The 24,232-nt window shown below is 49.0% G+C and overlaps 9 protein-coding genes and 2 non-coding genes across 11 annotated transcripts; 6 read left to right on the forward strand and 5 right to left on the reverse strand.

The window, feature by feature from the left end:
• Positions 1 to 760: 760 nt before the first annotated feature.
• ASPGLDRAFT_44945 (uncharacterized protein) lies at positions 761 to 2,762 on the forward strand. Its single transcript, XM_022546127.1, has 3 exons — positions 761 to 1,483; positions 1,534 to 1,715; positions 1,770 to 2,762. Exons 1-3 carry the CDS (start codon positions 833 to 835, stop codon positions 2,587 to 2,589), a joined length of 1,653 nt encoding a protein of 550 aa, XP_022402661.1. The 5' UTR covers positions 761 to 832; the 3' UTR covers positions 2,590 to 2,762.
• On the forward strand, positions 2,676 to 3,712 carry maiA (maleylacetoacetate isomerase MaiA). Its single transcript, XM_022540914.1, has 2 exons — positions 2,676 to 2,761; positions 2,873 to 3,712. The coding sequence occupies exon 2, from the start codon at positions 2,954 to 2,956 to the stop codon at positions 3,638 to 3,640; it is 687 nt and encodes a 228-aa protein (XP_022402662.1). The 5' UTR covers positions 2,676 to 2,761; positions 2,873 to 2,953; the 3' UTR covers positions 3,641 to 3,712.
• Positions 3,713 to 3,784: 72 nt separating this feature from the next.
• On the reverse strand, positions 3,785 to 5,080 carry fahA (fumarylacetoacetate hydrolase FahA; the record flags this gene model as incomplete). Its single annotated transcript, XM_022548862.1, has 1 exon — positions 3,785 to 5,080. The coding sequence occupies one exon, from the start codon at positions 5,078 to 5,080 to the stop codon at positions 3,785 to 3,787; it is 1,296 nt and encodes a 431-aa protein (XP_022402663.1).
• Positions 5,081 to 5,388: 308 nt separating this feature from the next.
• hmgA (putative homogentisate 1,2-dioxygenase (HmgA)) lies at positions 5,389 to 6,987 on the forward strand. Its single transcript, XM_022546128.1, has 3 exons — positions 5,389 to 5,581; positions 5,639 to 6,793; positions 6,850 to 6,987. The coding sequence occupies exons 1-3, from the start codon at positions 5,514 to 5,516 to the stop codon at positions 6,968 to 6,970; spliced, it is 1,344 nt and encodes a 447-aa protein (XP_022402664.1). The 5' UTR covers positions 5,389 to 5,513; the 3' UTR covers positions 6,971 to 6,987.
• Positions 6,988 to 7,124: 137 nt separating this feature from the next.
• hmgX lies at positions 7,125 to 7,865 on the reverse strand (the record flags this gene model as incomplete). The annotated part of the gene is made up of 1 exon (XM_022540361.1): positions 7,125 to 7,865. One exon carries the CDS (start codon positions 7,863 to 7,865, stop codon positions 7,125 to 7,127), a length of 741 nt encoding a protein of 246 aa, XP_022402665.1.
• A 337-nt stretch (positions 7,866 to 8,202) lies between these two features.
• ASPGLDRAFT_44950 (4-hydroxyphenylpyruvate dioxygenase family protein) lies at positions 8,203 to 9,832 on the forward strand. The gene is made up of 4 exons (XM_022546129.1): positions 8,203 to 8,958; positions 9,007 to 9,066; positions 9,115 to 9,472; positions 9,523 to 9,832. Exons 1-4 carry the CDS (start codon positions 8,306 to 8,308, stop codon positions 9,655 to 9,657), a joined length of 1,206 nt encoding a protein of 401 aa, XP_022402666.1. The 5' UTR covers positions 8,203 to 8,305; the 3' UTR covers positions 9,658 to 9,832.
• Positions 9,833 to 9,920: 88 nt separating this feature from the next.
• ASPGLDRAFT_t60 lies at positions 9,921 to 10,022 on the forward strand. The gene has a single exon. It is a non-coding gene; the product is annotated as a tRNA-Leu (tRNA).
• Positions 10,023 to 10,180: 158 nt separating this feature from the next.
• On the forward strand, positions 10,181 to 10,254 carry ASPGLDRAFT_t61. Its single transcript has one exon. It is a non-coding gene; the product is annotated as a tRNA-Leu (tRNA).
• A 296-nt stretch (positions 10,255 to 10,550) lies between these two features.
• Positions 10,551 to 13,167, reverse strand: ASPGLDRAFT_122542 (uncharacterized protein; the record flags this gene model as incomplete). Its single annotated transcript, XM_022540331.1, has 10 exons — positions 10,551 to 10,609; positions 10,675 to 10,811; positions 10,879 to 10,932; positions 10,992 to 11,027; positions 11,087 to 11,175; positions 11,229 to 11,260; positions 11,311 to 11,358; positions 11,412 to 11,524; positions 11,582 to 11,669; positions 11,736 to 13,167. 10 exons carry the CDS (start codon positions 13,165 to 13,167, stop codon positions 10,551 to 10,553), a joined length of 2,088 nt encoding a protein of 695 aa, XP_022402667.1.
• Positions 13,168 to 13,651: 484 nt separating this feature from the next.
• Positions 13,652 to 14,034, reverse strand: ASPGLDRAFT_44953 (uncharacterized protein). Its single transcript, XM_022546130.1, has one exon. The coding sequence runs from the start codon at positions 13,966 to 13,968 to the stop codon at positions 13,792 to 13,794; it is 177 nt and encodes a 58-aa protein (XP_022402668.1). The 5' UTR covers positions 13,969 to 14,034; the 3' UTR covers positions 13,652 to 13,791.
• A 4,654-nt stretch (positions 14,035 to 18,688) lies between these two features.
• Positions 18,689 to 20,515, reverse strand: ASPGLDRAFT_33887 (uncharacterized protein; the record flags this gene model as incomplete). The annotated part of the gene is made up of 2 exons (XM_022544373.1): positions 18,689 to 20,343; positions 20,416 to 20,515. 2 exons carry the CDS (start codon positions 20,513 to 20,515, stop codon positions 18,689 to 18,691), a joined length of 1,755 nt encoding a protein of 584 aa, XP_022402669.1.
• Between the last annotated feature and the right edge of the window lie 3,717 nt (positions 20,516 to 24,232).

The raw sequence follows: 24,232 nt of genomic DNA on the forward strand, positions 1-24,232 counted from the left end.
TCCCAGCAGCGGAAGTGTTCCGCTGCTGGGATACCCGAGCAGAAAGCAACCGTCACTCCGAAATACAACGATCAACTGTATACATTGACCAGTAAAGAATGATGGATCATTCTAGGAATGTACCCCTTTATAGCCGGTAAGGAAATTGCACGCCTATTGCCGGGTCACGTTACGGTATTTGCGTTCGCTCTCCGCTTTTATACTTCAAGCCCTGTGATGTTCTTTGGCCCCGGTCGTGGGGTGGGCACTCAGGTGCGTGCACTGAGTGCTCAGTGTGTCATCACTGGAGTAGTCCTAAATAAAACACGCAGAGCCAAGTGCTATTGCTGTTCATAAAGACAAGTCCTATCTTACCATACCCGCTTAAGTGACACTTTACTTTGCACCTGTACCCTGTGCATTGATCCATCTCTTCGCAGCCTTTCTGGGTCCGTACGGGTCAATGGGGAAGTGCCTCGCGTTTGGAGGGTAGAGGGCGTTGGCACCGAAGAAGATCAAGATTTCGATGTTCAATCCAGAGCTTCTGCATCGGTCGTCCTCGTGCCATCTTGTATATTTATGTGGAACTAGCAGCCGTCTTATAGTCAGCTGCTATATGATATAGCAACTAACATGCTTGAATTACGCTTTCTCTCGCGTTGATATTTCAGTAAAAGGCGGGCATCGGGGGCCGAGTCAGATCTGATTCGGCCCGTTATCTCTCCGCCCCCGATTATCTGACACGGTCCCCAGATATCTAACAGTCCTGACTGCCTTCTGATAAACTCGTCGCTTGGATTTAGATGTTATTAAATTGTCTCTCGCCTTAATTTTCCTATAGTTTACAATAGCCATGGCGTCTTTCGACTCTGTCAGCGATAACTTGCCTCTAGACCCATCCAGCTATCCCAAACTGTCAACAGAGCAAGCAGGTCATCTCCGACACTTTCACAATTTAAGCGCCGCCATAGATGGAGACTGGCCACACATGGGGGCCCAGGAGCCCGCACAGGAGTTCCTCGACGCTTACCGGTATCAACTGGCGACGATGGCCTATGCAGCTGCCCTTACACACTACCATCGACTACCAGCTATGAGAGGCCTGTTCAAGCAGCTCTTTTGCCGCTTGATTCACAAAATGCTAAGACGCGAAGTGTGGGGTTATTGGTATCTCACATCTCAGTCAGGGATTCGGGTAGATCCTGATCTGAAAGAACTTCGCAAGCCGTGGGCCGACCCAGTTGTCCGCGAGAATATCATGTACAGTGGACATTTGCTCCTGATGACCAGTCTCTATGCTATGTTGTTTGATGATGATGAGTTTGAGCAGGCTGGGAGTCTGAGTTTTCACTGGAACCCGCTGTTCTGGGGAATGGGGGATGAGACTTTCGTCTATGATAATAGGAGCTTGCAGGATGCGATTATTGCTGAAATGGAGAGGAATGATTGGGTTGGTGTTTGTTGTGAGCCGAATCTGGTTTTCGTGGCTTGCAATCAGTTTCCGGTACGTATATCATGGCTCATTGGGTGATGATGGATTACTTACGCACCTAGATCATCGCTATCCGGTTGAACGATGTCCGCAATGGGACCAATGTACTGGACGGAGTACTTGGGAAATACAAGGCTGCGTTGGAGAAGAAGAATATGATTTCACGCAATGACTTGTACAAGGATTGGGTGAGTGTTAAGCAGGGATACACGGCAACAGCCAAGAGCGTCGGCTTTACCGCATGGTAAGCCTTGATATCCCTTGGATTTATATTTGCGCTCATATTGACGCCAAAGAGGGCTGCGGCGTTTATGAACACTTGGAACTCGGAATTCGTTCGATCAGGATTCAACAATCACGCACTTGGGTTCATCACCGACTTTGATGGCGAAGTCGAACTCCAGCATCCTATGGTAGCAAGCGCATATCGAGCAATTGTCGCACAACGGCAGGATGCGCCAAATCCACAACAAACTCTTCAGAAGGCTCGGGAATATTACAGGGCGAACAAGGACAGCATTAAATTCCCATACAAGGAGCCGACCCTGGGCTATGTTGTCAAGTGGCTGTCAGAGCTTGGTAAAACCGTTGAACTACATGGCCTTCTAGAATCCATCGACAAAAATCTACAGCCGACGTGGGAAAACGGAGGTCTTTACTACCCCAGAAATGACCAGCAAACCGACCTCGAAGGACGGTGGATGCATATGGATCCTTTCACGGGTAACGCAGCTATTGGGTATGCCAGATTAAACGTGGAGAATGGACAAAAGAAGATATGGGACTCTCCATGGACAAAGGAGGATCTGGCCAGTCGTCCGTGGGTGGATGGAATAGACTATTCTCAAGGAGTTAACTGCTTAAGAGGTGTTTGGGATGGCACAGCTAGTGCCATGATTATCACCCTTGAGGAATGGGCTGCCAAAGGTATGAAGGTGGCTTTTGATGTCAAGAACTTGCCCGAGGATCGCTGGGTTGTTTATGAAAGACACGGACTGGTTCTGAGTCGCCGGCTTGTTGAAGGGGTGAGTGTTCATGTGGAAGCGGATATTGGGCCAGGGGAAGAGGTAGACTTTGTGATTGTCAAAGAAGCTTCTTCTTGTAGGTCGGGATTGTAGGGTCGGTTGGCTTATCGAGAGAAGAATGTCAACTGGAATCAACCCATACTCAAAATGCCTCAGCAATATCAACGATAATATCCTCGTACATATGAGTTTGAATTGATTCCCACACTGCTGAGTGAGCTTTAGAGTACTCAATAAACGCCCAGTGCGTGGTCAATACTGCTAAGTGAGTATTCCAAAGCCACCCGGAAATAGTCCCGCGCTACCGCATTGGGAAGTCAGACAAATACATTACAGTAATAGACCACTATATTTACACAGTACTATATCCACACAGGAGCATCTAAAACCAAGCTACCGTCCTCCACAAGAAACAAGAGCCAACTCTACACAGCCAAAACTATACAACCAAACCGAAATGACCGACATAACCAACATAACCCTCTACACCTACTTCCGTTCCTCCTGCTCAGCGCGCCTCCGCATCGCCCTACACCTCAAATCCCTCCCCTACACCTCCATTCCCATTAACCTCCTAAAAGATGAGCAGCGCGCTCCCACCTACGGCACGCTAAACCCCTCACTCACCGTCCCATCACTCATCATCGAGCACGGCACCAAACAAACCACCACGATAACCCAATCCCTCGCCGCCCTCGAATACCTCGACGAAATCACCTCCTCCCCTAAAACACCCTCTCTCCTCCCCCCGCCCTCCGACCCCGAAACAAGGGCAACAGTCCGCACCCTCGCATCCATAATCGCCTGCGACGTACAACCCGTCACCAACCTGCGTATCCTAAAGCGTGTCGGACCACTAGGTATGGACCGGGCTGCGTGGTCGAAGGATCTTATTATCGAGGGGTTCAGGGCGTATGAGGCGATTGTTGAGAAGACGGCTGGGAGGTTTAGTGTGGGGGATTGTGTTACGATGGCGGATGTTTGTTTGGTGCCGGCTGTTTGGGGGGCGGAGAGGGTTGGGGTTGATATGGGGGAGTATCCGGTTATTAGGGGGGTGGCGGAGAGGTTGGAGGGGGAGGAGTGTGTTAGGAGGGGGCATTGGAGGGGGCAGGAGGATACGCCGGGGGAGTTTAGGGTGCAGTAGATAGTGTAAATAGGGACTATCTTGTTGTCTTTTAATAGCTTGGATTCTATGCGAATATTCAGATTCAGATTCATAGTCATGTCATGCTCTTCTTTTTTTCATACAGCAAAACAATTTTAGAATGAGAAACGGAGAAAAAGCTATCTAAAACTCGAGCTTCAACGCAGGAAGGATCGTAGCCTCGCAGTCACCAAAGCCCACATAGCTTCCCTCCTCACCAGCCGAACCGCGCAGAACAACACGATCACCATCCTCCAAGAAAATACGCTCCGAACCATCAGACAACTTAATTGGGCTCTTTCCATTTGTCTGCTCCAGAATACTCCCCTGCGTCTGCGGTTCCTTTCCAGAGATAGTACCACTACCAAGGAGATCACCTGTGTTCATGTTGCATCCCGTAATGGTGTGGTGTGTAAGCATCTGAGGGAACGAGTACAGAAGGTTCTGCGCGTTGCTCTTCGAGATAACCGTCGACTTGCTACCTTCGGGTGTGATCTCGACTTCGAGGGGAATGTTAAAGGCGTTGACGGCACGTTTCTCACGGAGGTAAGGCAACAGAGCCTCACGGTCACCTGGCTCGAGACCCGGCGCACGGAAGGGTTCCAATGCGTCGATAAGAACAACCCAGGGGGTGATCGTGGTGGCAAAGTTCTTCGCGTTGAAGGGTCCCAGGGGAACGTATTCCCAGGCCTGGATGTCACGGGCAGACCAGTCGTTCATCAATACCAAACCGAAGATATGGTCTTCAGCTTCGTTGATGGGGACCGGCTTGCCCAAGCCATTGGGAGTGCTAACGAACGCAGCCAACTCCAGTTCGATATCCAGCTTCTTGCACGGGGAGAAGGTAGGAATCTTAGGATTGGCGGCAGGGTTGGTCAGGATCTGGCCGTTGGGACGGTGGATCGGTGTGCCCGAAACAATCACAGACGATGCGCGACTGTGGTATGCGACAGGAAGATGCGTGTAGTTGGGCTGCAGAGCATTTTCCGGGCCACGGAACAGCACACCAACATTGTAAGCGTGGTTGAGACCAGCGTAGAAGTCCGTGTAGTCACCGATTTGCAGAGGGACGTGGTTGGTCACTTCGGACAGAGGCAAGAGTGCCTCCTTTTGCAGGGCAGCGTTGTCTTTGAGGACCTGAGGATATGGTGTGTCGGCACGAAAGACGGCTTGAAGGTATTCACGGACCTGGCGATGTACCGGACGACCAAGAGCGGCGAAGGCGTTCAATGTCGGCTCATTGAAGACGCCGAGATGAGGCTGGATCACGGGAAGCTGCGAGAAGCCAGAGGACGAGGCAAAGGCACTCAGGTTCAACGCATATTCACCAATTGCGATCGCGGGCACACGAGGAGATGCCTTGGTCGAGGAAATGATACCAAAGGGGATATTGGCCAGCGAAAAGGGCGAGTTCTTGGGGATCTGAAGCCACGAAGCCATTGTTTCGATATAGATAAGTTGAAGCTTGACAGAAAGAATATCTATGAGGATAACTCAAGAACTTGGAGAGCGACAAGAAGACCGATTAAAAAGACACTGCCCCTCCCTAATACTAGTCTCTGCGCTTCTCGTCATCTCCTCTAACCGTGTCGCCTTCACTTTGCGCCGTCGTCAATTTTCCGTTGTCCAGTGACTGCGGAATCAAGTCCGCCCCCTCTCCCCGCTTATTGCCGGCTATATTCCGCGGCTTCCCCGCAACCTGCTTTACGCGGATGAAAATTCCCGTCGCGGCGGATGAAGTCGCAATAGTGTATGGAAGGGAGAGGATGATGAATATATTTCACAGAGAGCCCAGTTGAGCTTGTTCTTCCTGGAGGTTGACTATTCAAAATTATCCACGAGAACGAACATCACCAAAACGATACCGAACACAATGCCGGTTACACAGTTCAAACACCCAGATCCATACAAATACCAGAATGGCTTCGACTCCTATCATGAGTATGCGATAAAACTACAGAAAGGAGGCATGTTACATGGCTAACAGTACCTTAATAGAACCGAAGCCATCGAAGGCGCCCTCCCAATAGGACACAACTCTCCCCAAAAAGTGCCATATGGTCTCTACGCCGAGAAGCTCTCCGGAACAGCCTTTACCGCTCCCCGACACGAGAACAAACAAACCTGGGTCTACAGAATCATCCCTGCCGCATCCCACGAGAACTTCAACGCCGAGGAATTAGACACATACCACACGCACATGACAACCGAAACCCACAAGCTGCACCACATTCCCAATCAGCTGCGGTGGAATCCGTTTGATCTGGACGAGAAGGTTGACTGGGTTCATGGTTTGCATCTTGTGGCGGGTGCAGGAGATCCCACGCTGAAACAAGGTCTTGGGATTCTGCTGTATGCTGCTGGGAAGGATATGGGTAAGGAGGCGTTTTACTCGGCCGATGGAGACTTCTTGATTGTTCCCCAGCATGGTGTGTTGGATATTCAAACAGAGCTGGGAAGATTGGTGGTCCGTCCTAATGAGGTCTGCGTGATTCCTCGTGGTGTGAGATATCGTGTAACTTTTCCCGATGGTCCAGTGAGAGGATACATTTGCGAGCTCTACCAGGGTCACTACCAACTTCCCGAGCTGGGTCCAATTGGCTCCAACTGTCTCGCCAACGCACGAGACTTCCAGGCTCCTGTGGCTTCCTTTGAAGACGATGAGTCGGAGTTCCGTCTGTACAGCAAATTCGCAAACACCCTCTTCTCCACCCGCCAAGACCACTCTCCGTTTGACATTGTCGCTTGGCACGGCAACTATTACCCGTACAAGTACGACTTGGGACGATTCAACACCATTGGTTCCGTTTCGTTTGACCACCCGGATCCCTCGATCTACACCGTTCTCACTGGTCCGTCGGACCACGTTGGCACAGCGATCGCAGACTTTGTGATCTTCCCTCCCCGTTGGCTCGTGCAAGAGGACACCTTCCGTCCCCCATGGTACCACCGTAATACCATGTCTGAATTCATGGGGCTGATCGCTGGAAACTACGACGCAAAGACTGGCGGAGGCTTCCAACCGGCTGGAGCCAGTTTGCACAATGTCATGAGCGCTCACGGACCGGATATGAGTGCCTTTGAAGGGGCGAGTAATGCAGAGCTGAAGCCTCAGAAGATCGGAGAGGGAAGTATGGCTTTCATGTTTGAGAGGTGAGTTCCGTATTCGAGTCCCGCTATTGAAGTTCTCTGCTAACGTATTCATGTAGCTCGCTCATGGTTGGCGTGTCGGAATGGGGCCTGAAGACCTGCGAAAAGGTACAAGAAGAGTACAACGACCACAGCTGGCGTCCACTCAAGAGACATTTCAAGGATCCTCGCAAGGCATGAGCGGGTGTACTTAATAGCAATGTTTTGATGTAGCAGTAGCAATGTTTTAGTAAAGAATCGTTGAAGCAATGACATTTCCATGAGAACGATGACTAAATACAACCGCCAGAATCCAGTAACATGCTTATATGCTGATAACTACAAAAATACACCATCAATTCATCGCAGCCTCCTTCCTCATCGCCTCCTTCACAATAGCCCCACACATCTTCGCATATGGATTCGTCTGCACCGCCATCTGCTGCGCAATCTTATTCCCATACCTCCCTCCAAAGAAAAAGTCTCTACTCGCCATCTCCTCTAGCTGATCAGATCCAAACTCCCACAGTTGCCCCGATCCTTGAACCTTGGAATCCCTTCTCGCCCTCGCGGCTTTGAGCAGCAGATACCCGCGATGTGTATGCGCATCTGCCAAGATACGCGCTTGGACGGGGGAGACGGGGTCTGCTGGTGATGAGGGCGTGGAGAGATTGATTGCCTGGCCGAGGTCCGCGAAGAGACGCGAGACAGTGGATGTATTCGCTGGATCCGTAAACATCGCATCGCTGTCTCGTATATCCGGCTTCTCACTCGGACTAGATTGCTTATCAACAAGCATCCGAAGCGCCTGCGCCCTATTAGCGTAGGCAGGCGGGTAAGTCGGATGATCCCCGATAAGGGCGTCTAGGGCTTCAATGGCGGAGTGCATGGTTTCCTGTGAGACATTGTCGGTTTGGATGGATTTGATTATGGATGTTTCGCGGGTGCTGAGGGATTCGTGGTCTTCTGGAGTGATTTGTAGGGTTGCAGGGAATGGGGGGAGGGTTGAGTCGATCTGTATTGCTGAGGATGGGGAGGATTCGGCGTCAAAGAGGGCGTGGAGGACGGCGGAGTCGTTGGTTGTTAGGGGTGGCATTTTCACGTTCATATGTTTTTATAGCAGGTACACAAGAGAAGTTTTGTTTATGGGAATTCGCAGGTATAATAAAGGAAATAGGATATATATCATCTGTTTTTGTCGTCATCGCATCTAACCGCACCGGATATCACAAACACCCGTTAGTTGCCGCTCTACACCGTAAAATACCCGCTAACAACCGCCACCATCCTTTGTTTGCCGTGGCTTGTCCCGGTTGCTTCTATGGTTTCCAAACCAGTCGCGGCTACTTCATAGAAAGGAAATCAAAGACAGGATGATAACCGTGTCAACCATGGTTTATAAATACCACCTCATCTACTGGTCATCCCCAGAGTCATCCCCAGAATCATCCCCAGCATCATCCAAACGGCCCTGAACTATCAAACACACCTTGCTTATCAGTCCAAATCAAGTTCCAAATCTCTGAATACAACAAAATGGCACCATCAGCCCTCCCAGACCCAACCCCAACAAGTGCCACCTCCCCCCTCGCCTCCTACAAAGCCTACGACCACGTCCACTGGTACGTCGGCAACGCCAAACAAGCCGTCTCCTACTACACCACCCGCATGGGCTTCCAACACATCGCCTACCGCGGCCTCGAAACTGGCTCCCGAGCAACCTGCTCGCACGTCATCCGCAATGGCTCTATAACCTTCATCTTAACCTCGCCTCTCCGCTCGCTCGACAAACTCGAGCGCTTCACGGCCGAAGAACAGGACCAGCTCCGCGAGATTCACGCACATCTTGAGAAACACGGGGATGCGGTGAAGGACGTTGCGTTTGAGGTTGATGATGTGGAGAGTGTTTTTGGGGCTGCGGTGAAGAATGGGGCGGGGGTTGTGGCTGGGATTAAGGAGTTGAGGGATGAGGGGGGTACGGTGAAGGTTGCGAGGGTGAAGACGTATGGGGAGACTACGCATACGTTGCTTGAGAGGGGGAAGTATAAGGGGGCGTTTTTGCCGGGGTATCGGTTGGAGAAGGGGGTGGAGGATCCGGTTGAGAGGTTGTTGCCCGGGGTGTTTTTGAAGAGGATTGATCATTGTGTGGGGAATCAGGATTGGGATGAGATGGAGGAGGTTTGTGAATAGTAAGCCATCCTGTCTGTCTAATTGGGATACTGGCTAACATGATCCAGTTACGAAAAAGCCCTTGGCTTCCACCGTTTCTGGTCCGTCGATGACAGCCAAGTTTGCACGTGCGTATACACCTCTCTACAGCATGAGAACTATGCTAATGAATATAGTGAATTCTCTGCCCTCAAAAGCATCGTCATGGCCTCCCCCAACGAAATCGTCAAAATGCCCATCAACGAACCCGCCAAAGGCAAGAAAAGGTCCCAAATCGAAGAATACGTCGACTACTACAACGGCGCCGGCGTGCAGCACATCGCCCTCCTAACAGACGATATCATCCGCGACATCACGAACCTCAAGGCGCGGGGGGTCGAGTTTATCAAGGTCCCTGATACATACTACGAGGATGTGCAGGTGCGGCTCAAGAAGGCTGGACTTGTTCTGGAGGAGGATTTCCAGACGATTCGCGATTTGGATATTTTGATTGATTTTGATGAGGGTGGGTATTTGTTGCAGTTGTTTACGAAGGTGAGACCGCCAATCCGATACTGGACGATAGATATGCTAACAGTATGTAGCATCTTATGGACCGCCCAACTGTCTTCATTGAGATCATTCAGCGACACAACTTTTCTGGTTTCGGAGCTGGTAATTTCAGGTCGTTGTTTGAGGCGCTTGAGCGGGAGCAGGAGCTGCGTGGGAACCTTGTGTAGTTTTCTAGTTTGCTTGTATGAAACGTATATGAAGTTATGATTCGCGTGTACATGGCTATTTCAATTCAAACATCTTTCGATAACTTGCTCTGGCTAGCACACTGGCGTATTGCTTGCACTACGTATTGTGTCTCAGAGAATAAACCTTTCACTTAAATCAAACCATTCAGAAAGACAAATCGCTTGTATAATGGTTAAAAAATCATCGATAGTCAGTCAATCTTGAGCATAGTATTTTTAGTCGAAAACGTAGCTGAACCTGTGGCAAGGTGGCCGAGTGGTTAAGGCGGCAGACTTAAGTCAGAGACAAATCTGAGGTTTCTGCTGATCGTAAGATCTCGTGGGTTCGAACCCCACCCTTGTCATTTTTTATTTATCCCACACATGCGGTAAATAATTAATTCGCACCGTACTATGGCTACTCATGTTCTGTGTGGGTTGGTGCGATTTTAAACTTGGGAAGATGTTTTTTATCTTTATGAGCATATGGGCTACCTAAGCGTGTATGCGTTTAGTGAAAATTGGGCGTGTAGCTCAGATGGGAGAGCGTCCCAAGTAGGTTGGTGATGGTCCGAGGTTCGAGTCCTCGCATGTCCGACTTTTTATTGGTGCCTTTTTTTTTTTTTTTGTTGGCTCCACCTGCACGTTACCGAATTTGGTTGTTCTGATACTATGCTGTTTACTATTTATTTTCCTTTCTTTTTGATCGCTGAATTAAAGGTCAAGGAGGATGTTTTTATGCTTGCCCAAGGCTTCTACATAGTTGAACAGAACAGGATCGAGGAACTATTTCGCTCGTAATTATGCTAGATAGATACAGGTGTGCTACGATTCATATACTTCGTCCACTTCTTAAGGATATCCTTCACACAACCATCATCACTGTACAATCACTACTTCTTCTTCGACGCATTCGCCGTCGTACCCCCGCGACGCTTAAACTTCCGTGGATCTATACAGGTCAGTTAGCCAACACCCTATAACCAACGAATCCAAAAATAGCAAGGCTATACACACCCTTCCGACTCATCAACGCCCGATTCCGAGTCCCCTTTCCACCCTCCCAGAATCCACTTCCTGCTTTTCCAATGAGGATGGCGTGGCAGATTCCGCAGTTCTCAGGGCGGTAGATTTGTTCACGGGAGCAGAAGCCGCTTGTTCTGTTAGTTCTGTTTGGTTCCTTTGGTGATTGGGGAGGGAAGGGGGGGGCGGGTGGCTTACCAGAGCATGCGGTTTGCGTGTTCGTTGGGGTGGTCTGTTTCTGCGTCGTGGCATCTGGGCCTGTCAGTATAGTATTTTTGAGAGATAGGTAGAGGTTGTGGGGTGGTACGTACTTGTCGCAAGGGAAGACCTTTGCGCAGCAACTGAATCTGTTTATTATAAGCACATGCACGCATAGCAAGCGACGATTTGGCGGTTGGGCACTCACCTGAACCAACGATAACTCTTCGCATAATGTGTACAACGACCACGTCGGGGCAGTTCCTGACCAGCAACAATACCAAGGACCTCCTTGGGCTATGGAGTTGTCAGCCTCCTTCCTCATGTAGGACTGTATGCAAAGTACGAACCTTTCGTCGCGGAGCACGATCGCGAGAAGTAACTGGAACTATCAGCATTCATTTGTTTCTGGAGTATGACATCCGAACTTACCTGCGGCAGATGCTATTCTAAGGAATTTCACCTCGGGAATCTTCATCACTATTCGATTGTTAGAGGATAATGTGCACGAATGTAAGTTTAACAATGCGTACCCATTTTCCGATGGCATTCACGACACATAGCCGTTGAGCTCTCACCACGGACAGAGGCAATACCTGGTGCAGGGAAAGTCGTAGAGCATTCCGCACAGGTTGGGACAAAGTTGCTGTAGGAGATTTTCAATCAGCTGAGGCGTTACAAGGAGTCAAAGGAGGGCTCCTACCTGGTAAGTAGATCAACCACGGTACATCCATCCAGGTCCAGGTATCCCGCACGGTTTGAATTAGGGTGCATTAGTTGTCGTCGGAAGCCTGAATAGTGTGCCAGTCAGTATATTTCCATGTCAACAATGTTTGGGTTAACCAAAATCAACTCACCAATACTCATCGCATTGGCACACTTCTTGCATGTTTCAGCCTTAGGAGTGTATGCATCGCTGTTATCCTTCGCTTGAGGAATATTCTTTACATCAAGCGTTTCCTTGCACCGCTCGCATCGTATCGTAATGTATAAACCCATGAGTTCCAAAAGTTCGATTCCATAGAGCTCCAAAAATGGGAATGACAGTGCAACACCACGCTCCGCCGTGCTAAGCTCCGAAATCGCGACGGGGGCTCCTCCGTCTTCCTCATCCTCCGTATACTCTTCGGAATCAGTAAAATCACTAGAGCCTTCCTCGCCATCGCCGTCGTTTCTAGGAATCGACCATTCCGGGGGTCGTGGGATAACATGGACGTGAGGTTTGTCTTCTAATCCAGCCGTAGGCTCCGTTTCTGAAGTCTGCGGTTGCTGGGGCAGTTCGACTTGTGCAGGCTTCTCGACCAGCACTGGAGCAGGTTTCGTTTCGAGCGGTGTCTTTGCAAGGTTGTGCATGTTGCTGGTCAAGTAGTTGACTTGCGACATCAAATTGAGCTGGCTGTTCTTCCCAACCCATTGCGCGAAACCGACTTCAACAGATTGAGCTTCAGGGCCGTCGACACCTAGTAATTTGACCGTACTAGACTCCAAGGGGTACGACTGCGGCACTCCAAGTTTCAACGTCTTGATGGAACGGAGCGAAGCCGGCAGTCGATCTGCCTTGGTCGGTTGAATGGGCACGGTGAAAGAAAGTCCATCTCCAGATTTGTGGAACAGTGGCAGTCTACCAAGACGAGCATCCAGCTGTTTTGTCTCGGTTGCTCGTCTCTTCTCGGCCTGCGCTTTCTCCTCTCCAGTAAATACACGCGGCGGTGCAGCCACTGGCTGCGGTCTTGGCGCAGAACGAACTTGTCCAGAGACGTTGGCAACCTTCTGTTGTCCTTGCACTGGTTGTTGAACCTCTGGCGCCTCTCTGCTGCCAACGTTTGCAACAAATTTTATTGTGGGTCCTCTTTCTATTGTTGTGAGTAGACGCTCCAGTTGACGGTCAAGACTGTTCATCCACCCCAACAACGTTCCCCGATTATTCATCCGTATCGACGTATCGACGATGTCGTCAAAACCTCTTGCCACATTATCCTGGAAGACTTCATCCATATCGGTATTGGTCACCTTAAGCTTCGGTCTTCCCTGTGCGGGATACGATTGCGGAACGTATAGGGTACATTGCAGCTTGTCCATCTCAAACGGGAAATCAGGGTCTGAAGGGGCCAGTTCCAGCTCCAATGTTGTTCCGGAGCCATCATTGGTCTCCTTTGGACGGAAACGACGACGTAATTGGTTGATCTGGAACTCTCGTGGATTTTGGCTCTCAGCTGTGGAGACTGGTCTTTGAGCAGGTGCGGGATTCGAAATGACTGGCGGCTTGGAGATTGGTCGTGGCCTATTCATGGACAGGTTTCCTAGATCGATGGCTACACCCTGTACAGGGTCTTCTCTCTGGGATGCGCCATTGGCTTGGTCGACGTCGTTATCTGGCGGTGAACGGGTTTGCTCGAGCGCAGAAGTATCATGGAGATAACGACAGGCATTGCCAGACCGGCATCCTTGATGAATATCAGCAACGAAACATGGAAATCAAAGCAAATGGCGGTCCGGAAGAATGACGATATCATGCGGAAATCTTTAAAACCAGGCAATCAGAAGGAGCAAATAGCAAAACGAGTAGTCCTGCATGTCGTTTTCTGGATTGGCCCAGCCCTGATACAGCCATGTAAAAAACCAGACCGTGTATGCAAGATACCGTAATCAATGACCAGGATCATGCAAACGGGGAATTACATAAAGTCAAAACAGCGGTGCGGCAAAACATCGCAAACGGATCGTACCTACCTTTCCGGGAAGTAAAGAAGCGGCACTTCTGCTTTTTCGCGGGTGCTTGCTGAGCATTAGGCGCTGCAGTAGCCGGAGGCTGAGCGGCTGCCAACTCAGCACCCACCTTCGGAGGCTGTTGACCTGCGCCATAAAAATATCAGCATGAGCGTGTGATCAAGGTTGCGGGCCGGGTTGTCAAGTTTAGAAAGAGACACGAGCTGAGTTGCCTGAAGACAATGCGAGCACAGCGCCTGGACCACAGCAGCCACCCGAAATCTGCACAATGACGGACATCGAGCCAGCCAGACGACGAGCCATGCGTCGATCGATAAGCCCTGGGTCTGGAATACGATAGCATGGAGGGCGGACTTTTGTCATAGCTGCGCATTTGCAGCGGGAAATATGACAGATGTCGTGCAGGCAGCGTGATCTTCAAAACTGACTTCCCCGACATTGATGGTGACTTGGTGACTTACCCTCAGGCATACTTTCAATAGATATATCGTTATCAACCGACTCGTTAGCCGAACCGGGGGTCATGGATCGATTCCTGAGAAGCGGTCAGTAACCAACCAGCACAATCACGCGAAGCAAATAGGAACATATTATTTACCCGGCAAGTGCGGCGCGTAAAAAAGGGGACCTGCTGATAATATCAATTACCAACGCTGACTTGTCCGTCTGGATGGGCGACGAGCTCGGGCAGGAATAGATCCCAGTTGATCGAACTGCCAACTCAGAGATCTGGTGACCAGGTCCAATTCCCCGCGGTGTACTCCGTATGCAGGTGCTAAATGCAGGAGAATAGCGAGGGATTTTCTAATAGAGGCGCGGTATAGTGCGTTATATAGCCAGTGGCCAATATGGTTTCTATATACAAGTACGGATGTGGTCGTTGGCGGTCGGATTGCCACGTGACTAGAGTGCCAAAAAGGGAAATGACAGTTGAAGGATAGTCAACGCCACCGTGAGTCACGACGACTCAGTGTGAATCGAAGTGGAACATGATACACATATCATTCCTTAGCATTCTATGGGGTTTGTATGGGGAATTGTCTTCAATGCTCGACTTTGGTGGCGATCTGTTAATAATATGAATCATAGCGAGCATTTGCTGAATAAAACCGGGGATGTCATGTCATATGTGCCTTGTAACTATGGAGTATGCAGTGACTAGTTAGTTAATCAAACCCCGGCAAAGCAGCTCCCCTCCCTCCCTCCAGAACATTCATGGAACATAGTGTTCCGACAGGCATCCCATCCGACAAAATAAGGCTGGAACTTCTGCCCTCTCCCTCAGGCATCTAATATTCCCCGCCAAATGCCCCGCGCCGTTCACCGGGAATGCAACCTCGATCCACCGCACGAAAATATTCAGGAAGCTTTTTCTTCTTTGGGATCTTCAAGAGGTCACCGGACCTGAAGACTTTTTTTTTTTTTTTTTTTCCTACGTTTCTAGAATTACTTTACTTACCGCTATTACACGAAAATATGCAATTACGACGAAAATCATTTATTTTTTGAAGCAGGTTTTTTTTGTTCGAGTTTATGTGTTGGAAGCCAATGGGAGTTGAAGGATTCGTGGGAGGGTTCAATTGAGCTTGAGCTTGAATCCAATAGAGCGGGATACATGAGTTGGACGCTGTAGCGGAAAACTCAAAAGAACACGTGAATTCCTGCGGAATACAAAGTCGGGGAATGCTTCCTCGGCTGTTCATATTCCGGCATTCACAGGCAGATGTCAATATGACGTCCAGCAATTGTAAGTCTAATTGTAAGTCTCATCCGGTTTCTATAACAAAGCCTTAACTTCGACGAGCTGAATTATGCAAAACATAAACCCATTTACGGCCTTGTATCGAATACTCCGTACTCTGAGACTTGTACTGGATTTTGTAAGATACTCCATAGCCGCATACAGTACCGTAAATTACACAAGACTCGATACGTATTACCAGGGACGTTAATACAAGCCCTAGCTGCATCCGGAAAAGCGCATTTCTAGAATGTTTCTCGAAACGGCCTACGAGTCAGAATGTGTTCACTTCGGCCTGTGCTGTTTACTCCGGAGTATAAAAGTCGTCGTCTGTCGCGGATATGTCTGCTTATGGTCAGATGAGTGAGTTGGTCGGTAGGTATTCTGTAGAGTACGTTCAATTGAGTGGATTTGAAGTACTCTGTGCTTGATACGGAGAGTACATCGCCTTTTGGTTTCGCGAGATATTAGGAACAATTCCTGTGCCAACACTGTGAATAACCACTAATAAGAGTATTTCGTCCAATAGAGTAGCCGGTAAAAGCGCCAATGCAGCCAAGCTATGGATCGGGATTACAATAGAGCTACATAATCAAGTCTACATACTCCGTACTCAGGTGGAGCTTGTGATGCAGCACATGGCATTGATTAAAGCAAACCCATTAAAGCACAGATATGTTAACTATGTTCTGTTCTGTCAATGCCCTAGCATCAGGATATCCTTTACTACTCCATAACCCCCAACCACATCCAACAATGTCCCATACTCCATACTACGCATCCAACTCAACATACCCCAACAATCCAGAACACGCATCCCACAAACCCATCCAACTAAACCATAATACCTATCCAAGCAAAGAATCCTCCGTATGGCTGATATCGGTCCTGCCCGTCAAAGCTCCACTCAGCAGCTGTGCTAGAACCAATTCGTACAAGCCCGTTTGTCTCGGCATCCACCCGAGTCGTCGGATTGCAGTGGTCCGTGACGACAGACCGAGCTGGAACGCTTGGATCAAGATAGATTTTTATGGTGGTACGGAGTAGTGTACAGTACTTGTAGGGGTAGGCGTTATCTATATGCTGGGTATGCTGGAGTTATGTTATATCTGTAGTAATCAATTTTATTTATTTCCTACGCAAGGATACATTGGCAGTTTGAACGAGAAGCGAAAACAAAACACAATAAACAAAAAAAAGCAAACAGTGAAAACTCTTCTCCGCGTGGAAACCAACATAACTCCGGCCCGGTGTGCCCCGGGGAATTTGTCCTCGGCATGCCGAGACTTTCGGTCGGCGATTTTGGATTCTGGTCGGAGTTTTCCGTGCATATGTCATGCCGACAACGACGACCCATTAAAATACGTAGCCTGTACAGCCAAAAGAAGAATAAAGAATAAAATTCTTCATGTATGAAGTGCAATGGAAGGGTTAAGAGAACTACAGATTACACCTATGTCTTCCGCAGCCAGAAAAAGGTACATACCCGCGCCCCTACAAAAAAAAGAAAGAAAGAAACACCAACAAATCACCGAAAATTCCCATTCAAACAACGGTCAAAACCAGCTCAGCTCTAGCCCGCCATCGACTTCATCTACAAAATCCCCATAAGCCCCATAATGTCTGCGGGTGTCAGTACCGATCCACTGCGTACTGTGTACATGTACATGTACTTGTACATACCCGTAAATGTCCATACCCGTGTAAGTACCTATACATACAAATACATCCTCTATACACTCAATAGCCGGTACCTGTACTCTGTACAGTAAAACAAAACCAACCCAAGAACTCCGTACTTAACGAATCACAATCCCCCCCCTCAAGCCCCACAAACTGAGCCGCAAATTTTCCTCTTTGTACGGGGCTCTTTGCACGTGGGGTCCAGCCAATTATCTAATACAATTACTTTTCTTTTTCCCTCCAACCTTCATCCACACAAATCCATTGGCCAACCCGTTTGGGGTATCGGGAGAAATAGGAAGACATCCTGGTTTCTGGCTTGGTCAGGTGACCGTTGACTAACATGGTGCTTTGTATTACCCCATACAATGGAAAGTTACTTGGCGGCGGCGTAACTCCGGCGGATTATACAACAGAGAACCAAGTTCAAGGCGCATCTTTTATCTTCCATCTCTCCCGCATCCCCCGGCCGGGGGATACTCGATCTGGTCGCCGAAACGGGTAAGGACTGTCATGAGGTGGCGAAGATTTGGGTCGATGGTTCTATGAGTACATGGTGAATTGATGAAGGTATTCGAAGAAGTAAGAATGCTTTGGAAGGTGTTGTATTCACTTGTGGTTGTACGGAGTGCTGCCTCCATTTTTCTCCAAGACGAATGATGAGCAAAGGTCGCCTATTGTACAGCATTCTCTACAAGTATCTGTACAAGTACGGCGTACCCGAATAACCAACATCATCATGAGCCCTCCCACCGGGTCGCATTTCCAATATTCGGACTTTAAAGTCACAAGGCATGGCTCTTCAACAAGACATGGCTGCATAAAAGTAACCATCCCATCATCCTGCATATCAGAGCGACCAGTGCGATTCTAGAACACATCCATTGACAAGCTATCCTGGTCCGGGGAAGCATCCCGGACTGAAAATACGGTGTACTCGATAATCATGGCATCATATGATCTTGAACTTTTTATATGCTTTTTCTATGGTGATGTGGAGATAGTAAGGTACATGTGAACCAAGAAAACTCGCAAGAAAACTGTTTGGTATCTGGTATCAAAACAAAACTGAGATCGACAAAAAAGTGAAGATGCATTTTTAGTGGCCTAATAAGGCCGGGTCCCTAGTCGCAGCGATGACAGGCGTAGTCGTAGGCCGAAATTTTTGAATGCTGAAAAAGCCTTCCGGAGCACAAGATAAACATAAAAAAAAAAAAAAAAACAAAACCACCATGACCCAAATGCCCATCGCCATCGCCATGCAACTGGGACGAAACAAAACTGTACAAGATAATTAATTCCGTAGAGTCGGTCCTCTAAATAGCCCAGATCATAGAAACAAACAGCCGAGGCCATGCAGTGTGAAAATGAAAAAAACCGAACGAAGAAATAAGACCACAGATGAACGTAAAATAAATCCCTCAAGTGCGCCAAGATGCTATGCAGAGTCGTCGTGATCGTAACTGTCACAAGGGTATTTTATCGGTGGTCTTCACTGAAAAGACATGAAGCAAAGTCGGTGGAAAATCGGGTATCAAACACATTAACCCATCCCGAAAAACGAAGCGGCACATGCACGAGTCGTGACCCGGTGAAAAGAAAGGAAGAAAGAAAGATGAAGAGGAAATGAAGTCGAGAAATGAAGAAGCAAAGGGGTCTCTACCATCCCTTGGCATGGTATTCCCACGGTCCATAGTCGGTATAATTGGAATAGGAACCATTTCCTTTCGATAGCTCCTTCTCCTTATGTTGGTCGGCCTGTCCTCGAGCTCCCTTAGCTCCAGGATATTCCTGCAGGTTGGCCATGTCATGGGCAGTGTGTCGTCGCTTCAAGAAGGCGTTTGCTGTTGCGCCCTTCTGCTGACGCTCCCACAGGAGATGGTGTCGGAGGGATTCGGTCAACTCGGTAGCAAGCATGTTTCTGCGCGTAGTCCGCGGCGAATGGGCGACTGATTGCGGATTGGGTGTCACGATGATCGGCTTGGATCGGGGCACTTCAGGACCACGCATTGTCAAGTCGTCCCCATCTTCAGGCGGAGAAATGGGATACGACGGACCATTGGGGCATGTCAGGCGTGATCGCTGTCGCTGCAGAGCAGGGCTGGAACGGAAGGCAGGTCCTTGCAACTTGTTCGGATGGTTCATCATCATGGTGAGCATGGAGCGACGCGATACAAGGTTGGGTCGAGAATCCACACGCTGGAACATGCGGTTCTCCTCCACGCTGGACCGTCCACTTTCTGTGACCGAATCTTCCCAATCCGAGTCCTCATCATCATCATCGATAGCACTTTCGGAGATATCGTCATCATCGGTCTCGATCGCATCCTCATCGCTGTCGTGACTGTCATCCTTTGGTGGGTCGATCGTGCCAACTTGGTCCTTGAATGTAGTCACCTTCTTCATAGGACTGGGAGCGACGGTTGTAGGCTTGCTCAATTCATCCGAAAGAGAGCTGCGGTGCGTTTGTTGGGCCAGCATACGATCGTCGAAGGAGCTCTCGTCATCATCGCCAGACGAACCACCCAGTGTGAACATTCCACCTTTCTTCTTCAGAGGGGATGGCCTGCGTTGTACGGGAGTGCTCATTTTCCGGGGTTCGGGAGCCAACCTGGGCTGCGAGCGATACGACGAAGAGATTTGCGAAGGAGAGAATCCACGGACGATGCTGGGAGACTTGATCAGACTGGGGCGGGTCGGGATGATACCAGAGGAAGAAACACTCGTATCAGAGGCGTCCTGTTGTGGTACATCGCTGTCATTGTTCTCGGGCGCAGTGGTCGAGCACGACTCGGTCGAGTCGATGGGTTGTTTCCGTACCAACGATGGACGAACTGGGACTTCCTTCGCGGTGGAGGTCGAGGGCGGGGTAGGGGTGGGGGATGAGGGTCTTGTAGAGGAGCGTGTAGTAATGTCAACGACGGGTGGCGATACTGTCATGGTAGGAGGAATAGGTTGAAGATCCTTCTTCTCTTTGATGTTAAGTACCATTCGTTCCAAGCCAGAAGACGTGATATGCTTCTCCTTTCCGCGACCGAGGTTAAGCATGGAATCTTCACGAACTACTGCCGGTTTGTAGTCACATTTGGGGCGTTTGATGTGGTGTTCGATTTTCTCTGCTTGGTCCGAGGCCGCGGATTCGACACTGGAAGAAAGGTCGGGCAAGTCACCTGCCTCGGAACGGAGAAGTGGCAATACCGACGCCTCACTCGAGGTTTCAGGGTCAACGCAAAATGTTTCCCGCGTCCATAATCTCCAGCTGAGGTTTTCCAATCGACGACCCTGGTCCATATAATCGGCACATTTCGAGAACACTGTTTCGTAAGAGATAATTGTCAGCCCAGACTAACCAAAAAAAGTAGCACAGAAGACAGCAATAAGCTTACCCATCCACATCCCATGTAAACTCTGCGCATTTGCCGTATCTACCTTGTGGATCTTTTCCGTATCCACGGTCAATACCGGAGTAGCCAAGCGAGGAAACATATTATCCTTTCTAGTGAAGCCACGGTTTTAAAGGCTCGTGATCCTTTTTGTTGTTCGAGAACTTCTCGTCGATTCGGGGTCGCCGTCTCCCCCGAGTGCGGTCGTGCGGCGCTAGAGTAACGATGGCGAGAGTACACCGCGAACTGGTAGAGGATATCACCGGATGACCTAAGCTTTTTGGTCTGCAGGATGCGCTGCAGAATACCGATCAAGTAGAAGGGAATTGGCGCCGTAGCTGCAACAAAGCCTGTGCAATGAATGCAGCCGATCAATGGGGTGCTTCCAAGAAAAGGTTCGGTTACGGATGAACGGGGATCGTCGTAGATATCGAATTCAATCCGGGTGAGAGTAACACAATGATGCGGAAGACCTAGTAAGGTATAGAGCGCGGATTGATTCCTTCCACAAGTTTTCGTAGGTCACGCTGGATGTCAGGGTTTCCCTTTCCTAATTCCGAGCTAATTCGACAATCTTCTTTGTCTTTGCTCTTTCCCTCAAATTGTTGGCACGTTCCTTGTCTTTCTTCACGTCCGTTCTACTGAGTTGGATGCGGAGAGGGTGGAAAACGACCGACGGTAGGAGAGTTGAATGGGGGATAGGGGTGAAATCGACGGGGTAAGAGGATTGAAGCCGTATGAGGTAGGCTGGTAAAGAGAGAAGAGAGAGAGAGAGAGAGAGAGAGAGTAGGTGATGGGAAGGAGAAACGGAAGAACGACACAAAAAAGAGAGAAAAAGAGGTGGAGCGGAAGAAGGAGGAAAATACCTGTTATTATTAGGGGAGTGGAGAGTATGTATGTATGGGTATATATTACCATACAGTATGAATTGGTAGCGTATGCAATGAATACCACCGGAGCAGGAATTGCGAGGGGCGAACGGGGGAGTCCCGAAAAGCAGGTTCCAGATCCATTTTTCTGATTGGACGATGAAGGATGGCGGTCAGAATTTCAGCCGGTTGGGTTGGTCCGTTTTATTACCGCCCTGAAAATTTACTGGTCATAAATTACGTACTTCCGAAGTTGTACCCCAGCGGTGGGTCAGTAATTTTACCGGTCTGTTTCCGGAGGTTCCACTGCAAATGCTGGATACAGAATACAGAATACGGCGCGTATGGAAGCATACAACTACATAGTGGTAGTAGAGTGAAGCACAAAGTACAAACTGACAGCGGTTAATGATAGAGTACCGTGATTGATGAGCTGTCTTTTAGAGTCTGGTGATGCTTATACAAATGTCGTTACAGAGTACTCGGTGCTCGCATAGACTGCCCAACTGAATGGTCGCGGTCTAGACACCAATCATCCAGATCCTGTGACCTATCGCTAGCCTTAGTCAGCGGTTTGGACAATTCATCCGTCACTTGACCAGGTCCCGCCAATGATTGGCGCCCGCGATCAACTTCAGTCAAGTCCGCCTTGCCTTCCACTCTCTATTCTCATCATGCAACAATAATCATCACATCAACCCTCACAACAACAGAAGAAGAAGAAAAGGAAGGGATTCGCGTCCCTGCTCGCTTCCGTCGTGCGCCACACATAATTGTCCTGCTGACTTTTACTTTCTTTTTTTCATTGCTGTTGCAATCGTTGCAACTAGATGATACAAAAGGCCGCCTCTGTTCAACTGTTTGCTTTGTGGCCACGGGATTTCGGATTCTTCTTTCTTTTTTTTCTTTAGGAGTTCGAGAACTGTTGGTCTTGAGTCACGTTGCTTTGAAAAATTCCTTCTTTTTTTTTTTTTTTTTCGCCGGAAATGCTTCCCACTTCCGTCCCTTTCTGTAACTGTTTGCTTACCGAATTGGGACGGCCATATGACCTTGTAAAATTTCCGATAGTCGGGATAGCCTGCTACGCTGTTTGTCCCTTCCTCGTCTTGTTGGTCTTAATTGGGATCTTCCGGGGTTTTGCTTTTTGTGATGCTCCTGGATCGGTGTGGCATGTTCCAGTTGTTTCTCAGTTGCATACCTTACCGGCCCGGGGAACTACCGCCAGACTTCCGATCTGGTTGATCAATTCTTTATCCTCGCTGGTATTCAGGGCCATTTTTCTGCAATGATGTGTTCGTTTTTATCTGGTCTGTATCATGCGAGCATCTCCCGCGTTACCGCCCCTTTGTTACGTCTTCCGGTTCATCCCTGGCGGATATCCTCGACCGTCAAATATGAAACGGAAGGCGGAGTAGGAGTAGTTAGTCCTTTGTGCCCAATTTCGGGCAACGGTCACAAGAGCCAATGCTGCTACAACTTCAAATCCGGGGCCAAACAATGACAGATGCCCAGCTCAGTGTTTCCAACACGCCGGAACCGACTATCAGTCTGCAAGTGGCACAGTTGCATGCTCTCGGGCTCATGTGAGCGCGAGTCCACGTCAGGCTGTGTACAGATATGCACTGTTGGTTATACCCTGCAAGCGGCAAAGGGAAGAAAGAACCCTTTTCTGTGCAGCCGTACCGGGTCCAAACTGCAAAAGCCGCATAATAGGGCTAGAATGAGTATAAGAGCGCATCCAGTACAGATTACATGCATAAACAGGGTCATTTGATGTATACTGCCCTGTATGGCGTACCAGTACTACCCCCTGGGAAGGCATACAACCAATGCTTCACTAATTATAACTCAGCACAGTGCTCCTTACGGAGTACGGGATAGTCAGACGAGTTATATCTGGTTTCGCAGTTCTGCTACTAACCGGCTTCCTTTCATGCGTCGCTCTCTTACTGGCATGTTTCACCATTTCATCACCTGTACAGACTACGTTTGTATACAAGTACATACAAGTACAAGTACACCAGCGACGATCAACAAAACCACAGCCATGGACCGGAATGAAATCATGCCCATCTATCCGGATTCAAACGCATAAAAACAACTCGCTTAACATAGTATGATATAGTCTGCGGATAACCCCAGAGTGGCAAAAACCCCAGGTTTGGTCACGAGGACATACACATCCCCATCCGGTAAAAAACCGGGGCCCCTGAGCCGAGGCAGAACATCACATGACACATTGGGGGGTTTCCGTCCTCGGATATTACACTGGTTCAGTATTTCTAGCCGGATAGTCATCTTCCGACGAACTATGTATCCGGAACGGCGTTGGTTAGGGGGGCGTACGTTTTCAATAACTAGCAAACAATAATTAAACACCCATTGATTCAATGACAGGTAACGGAGCGAAAACTCACATCCGGAGAATGGTCATGCGCCGATATCAATACCCGATCCCCGTCCTACTTTCTGCCATTATCCTTTGGTAACCAAGGATATCTCACTTTTTGTGCGTCTACGCTTTATATCGTATCGGACGCTGTACGGTGTATCCTGTACAGTACGCAGTTATGCAGATGCAAGAAATTGTTTGCTTCTATTCAGGGAGATCGATATCCACCGCCGCGTTGATCGTGGGCGATCACTCGATGATAGACATTGTCTGTTTTGGAATCCAAGCGTTAATAACATGCAATAAAGCGATGGCTATCGATCAATCACTCAATCATGCCGTATAGCTATACGCCATGCGCTTTACACCAATCATTCCTGTGCTCAGACTTTAGTATTCATGCGATTCTCAACACATAGTCTAGCAGTTTTCTGCTTCGTATTGTAGACTATGTACGGAGTACGCCGTGATCAGTGTATATATCTACCATCCTAGATGCATATCAGTCGACTCGTCACAATCTGTCTTCCGGGCCGCGTTCCCGGTTAGCCCCTTGACT

The sequence above is a fragment of the Aspergillus glaucus genome (assembly GCF_001890805.1).
Source record: "Aspergillus glaucus CBS 516.65 unplaced genomic scaffold ASPGLscaffold_6, whole genome shotgun sequence".
Classification (NCBI taxonomy): Eukaryota; Fungi; Ascomycota; class Eurotiomycetes; order Eurotiales; family Aspergillaceae; genus Aspergillus; species Aspergillus glaucus.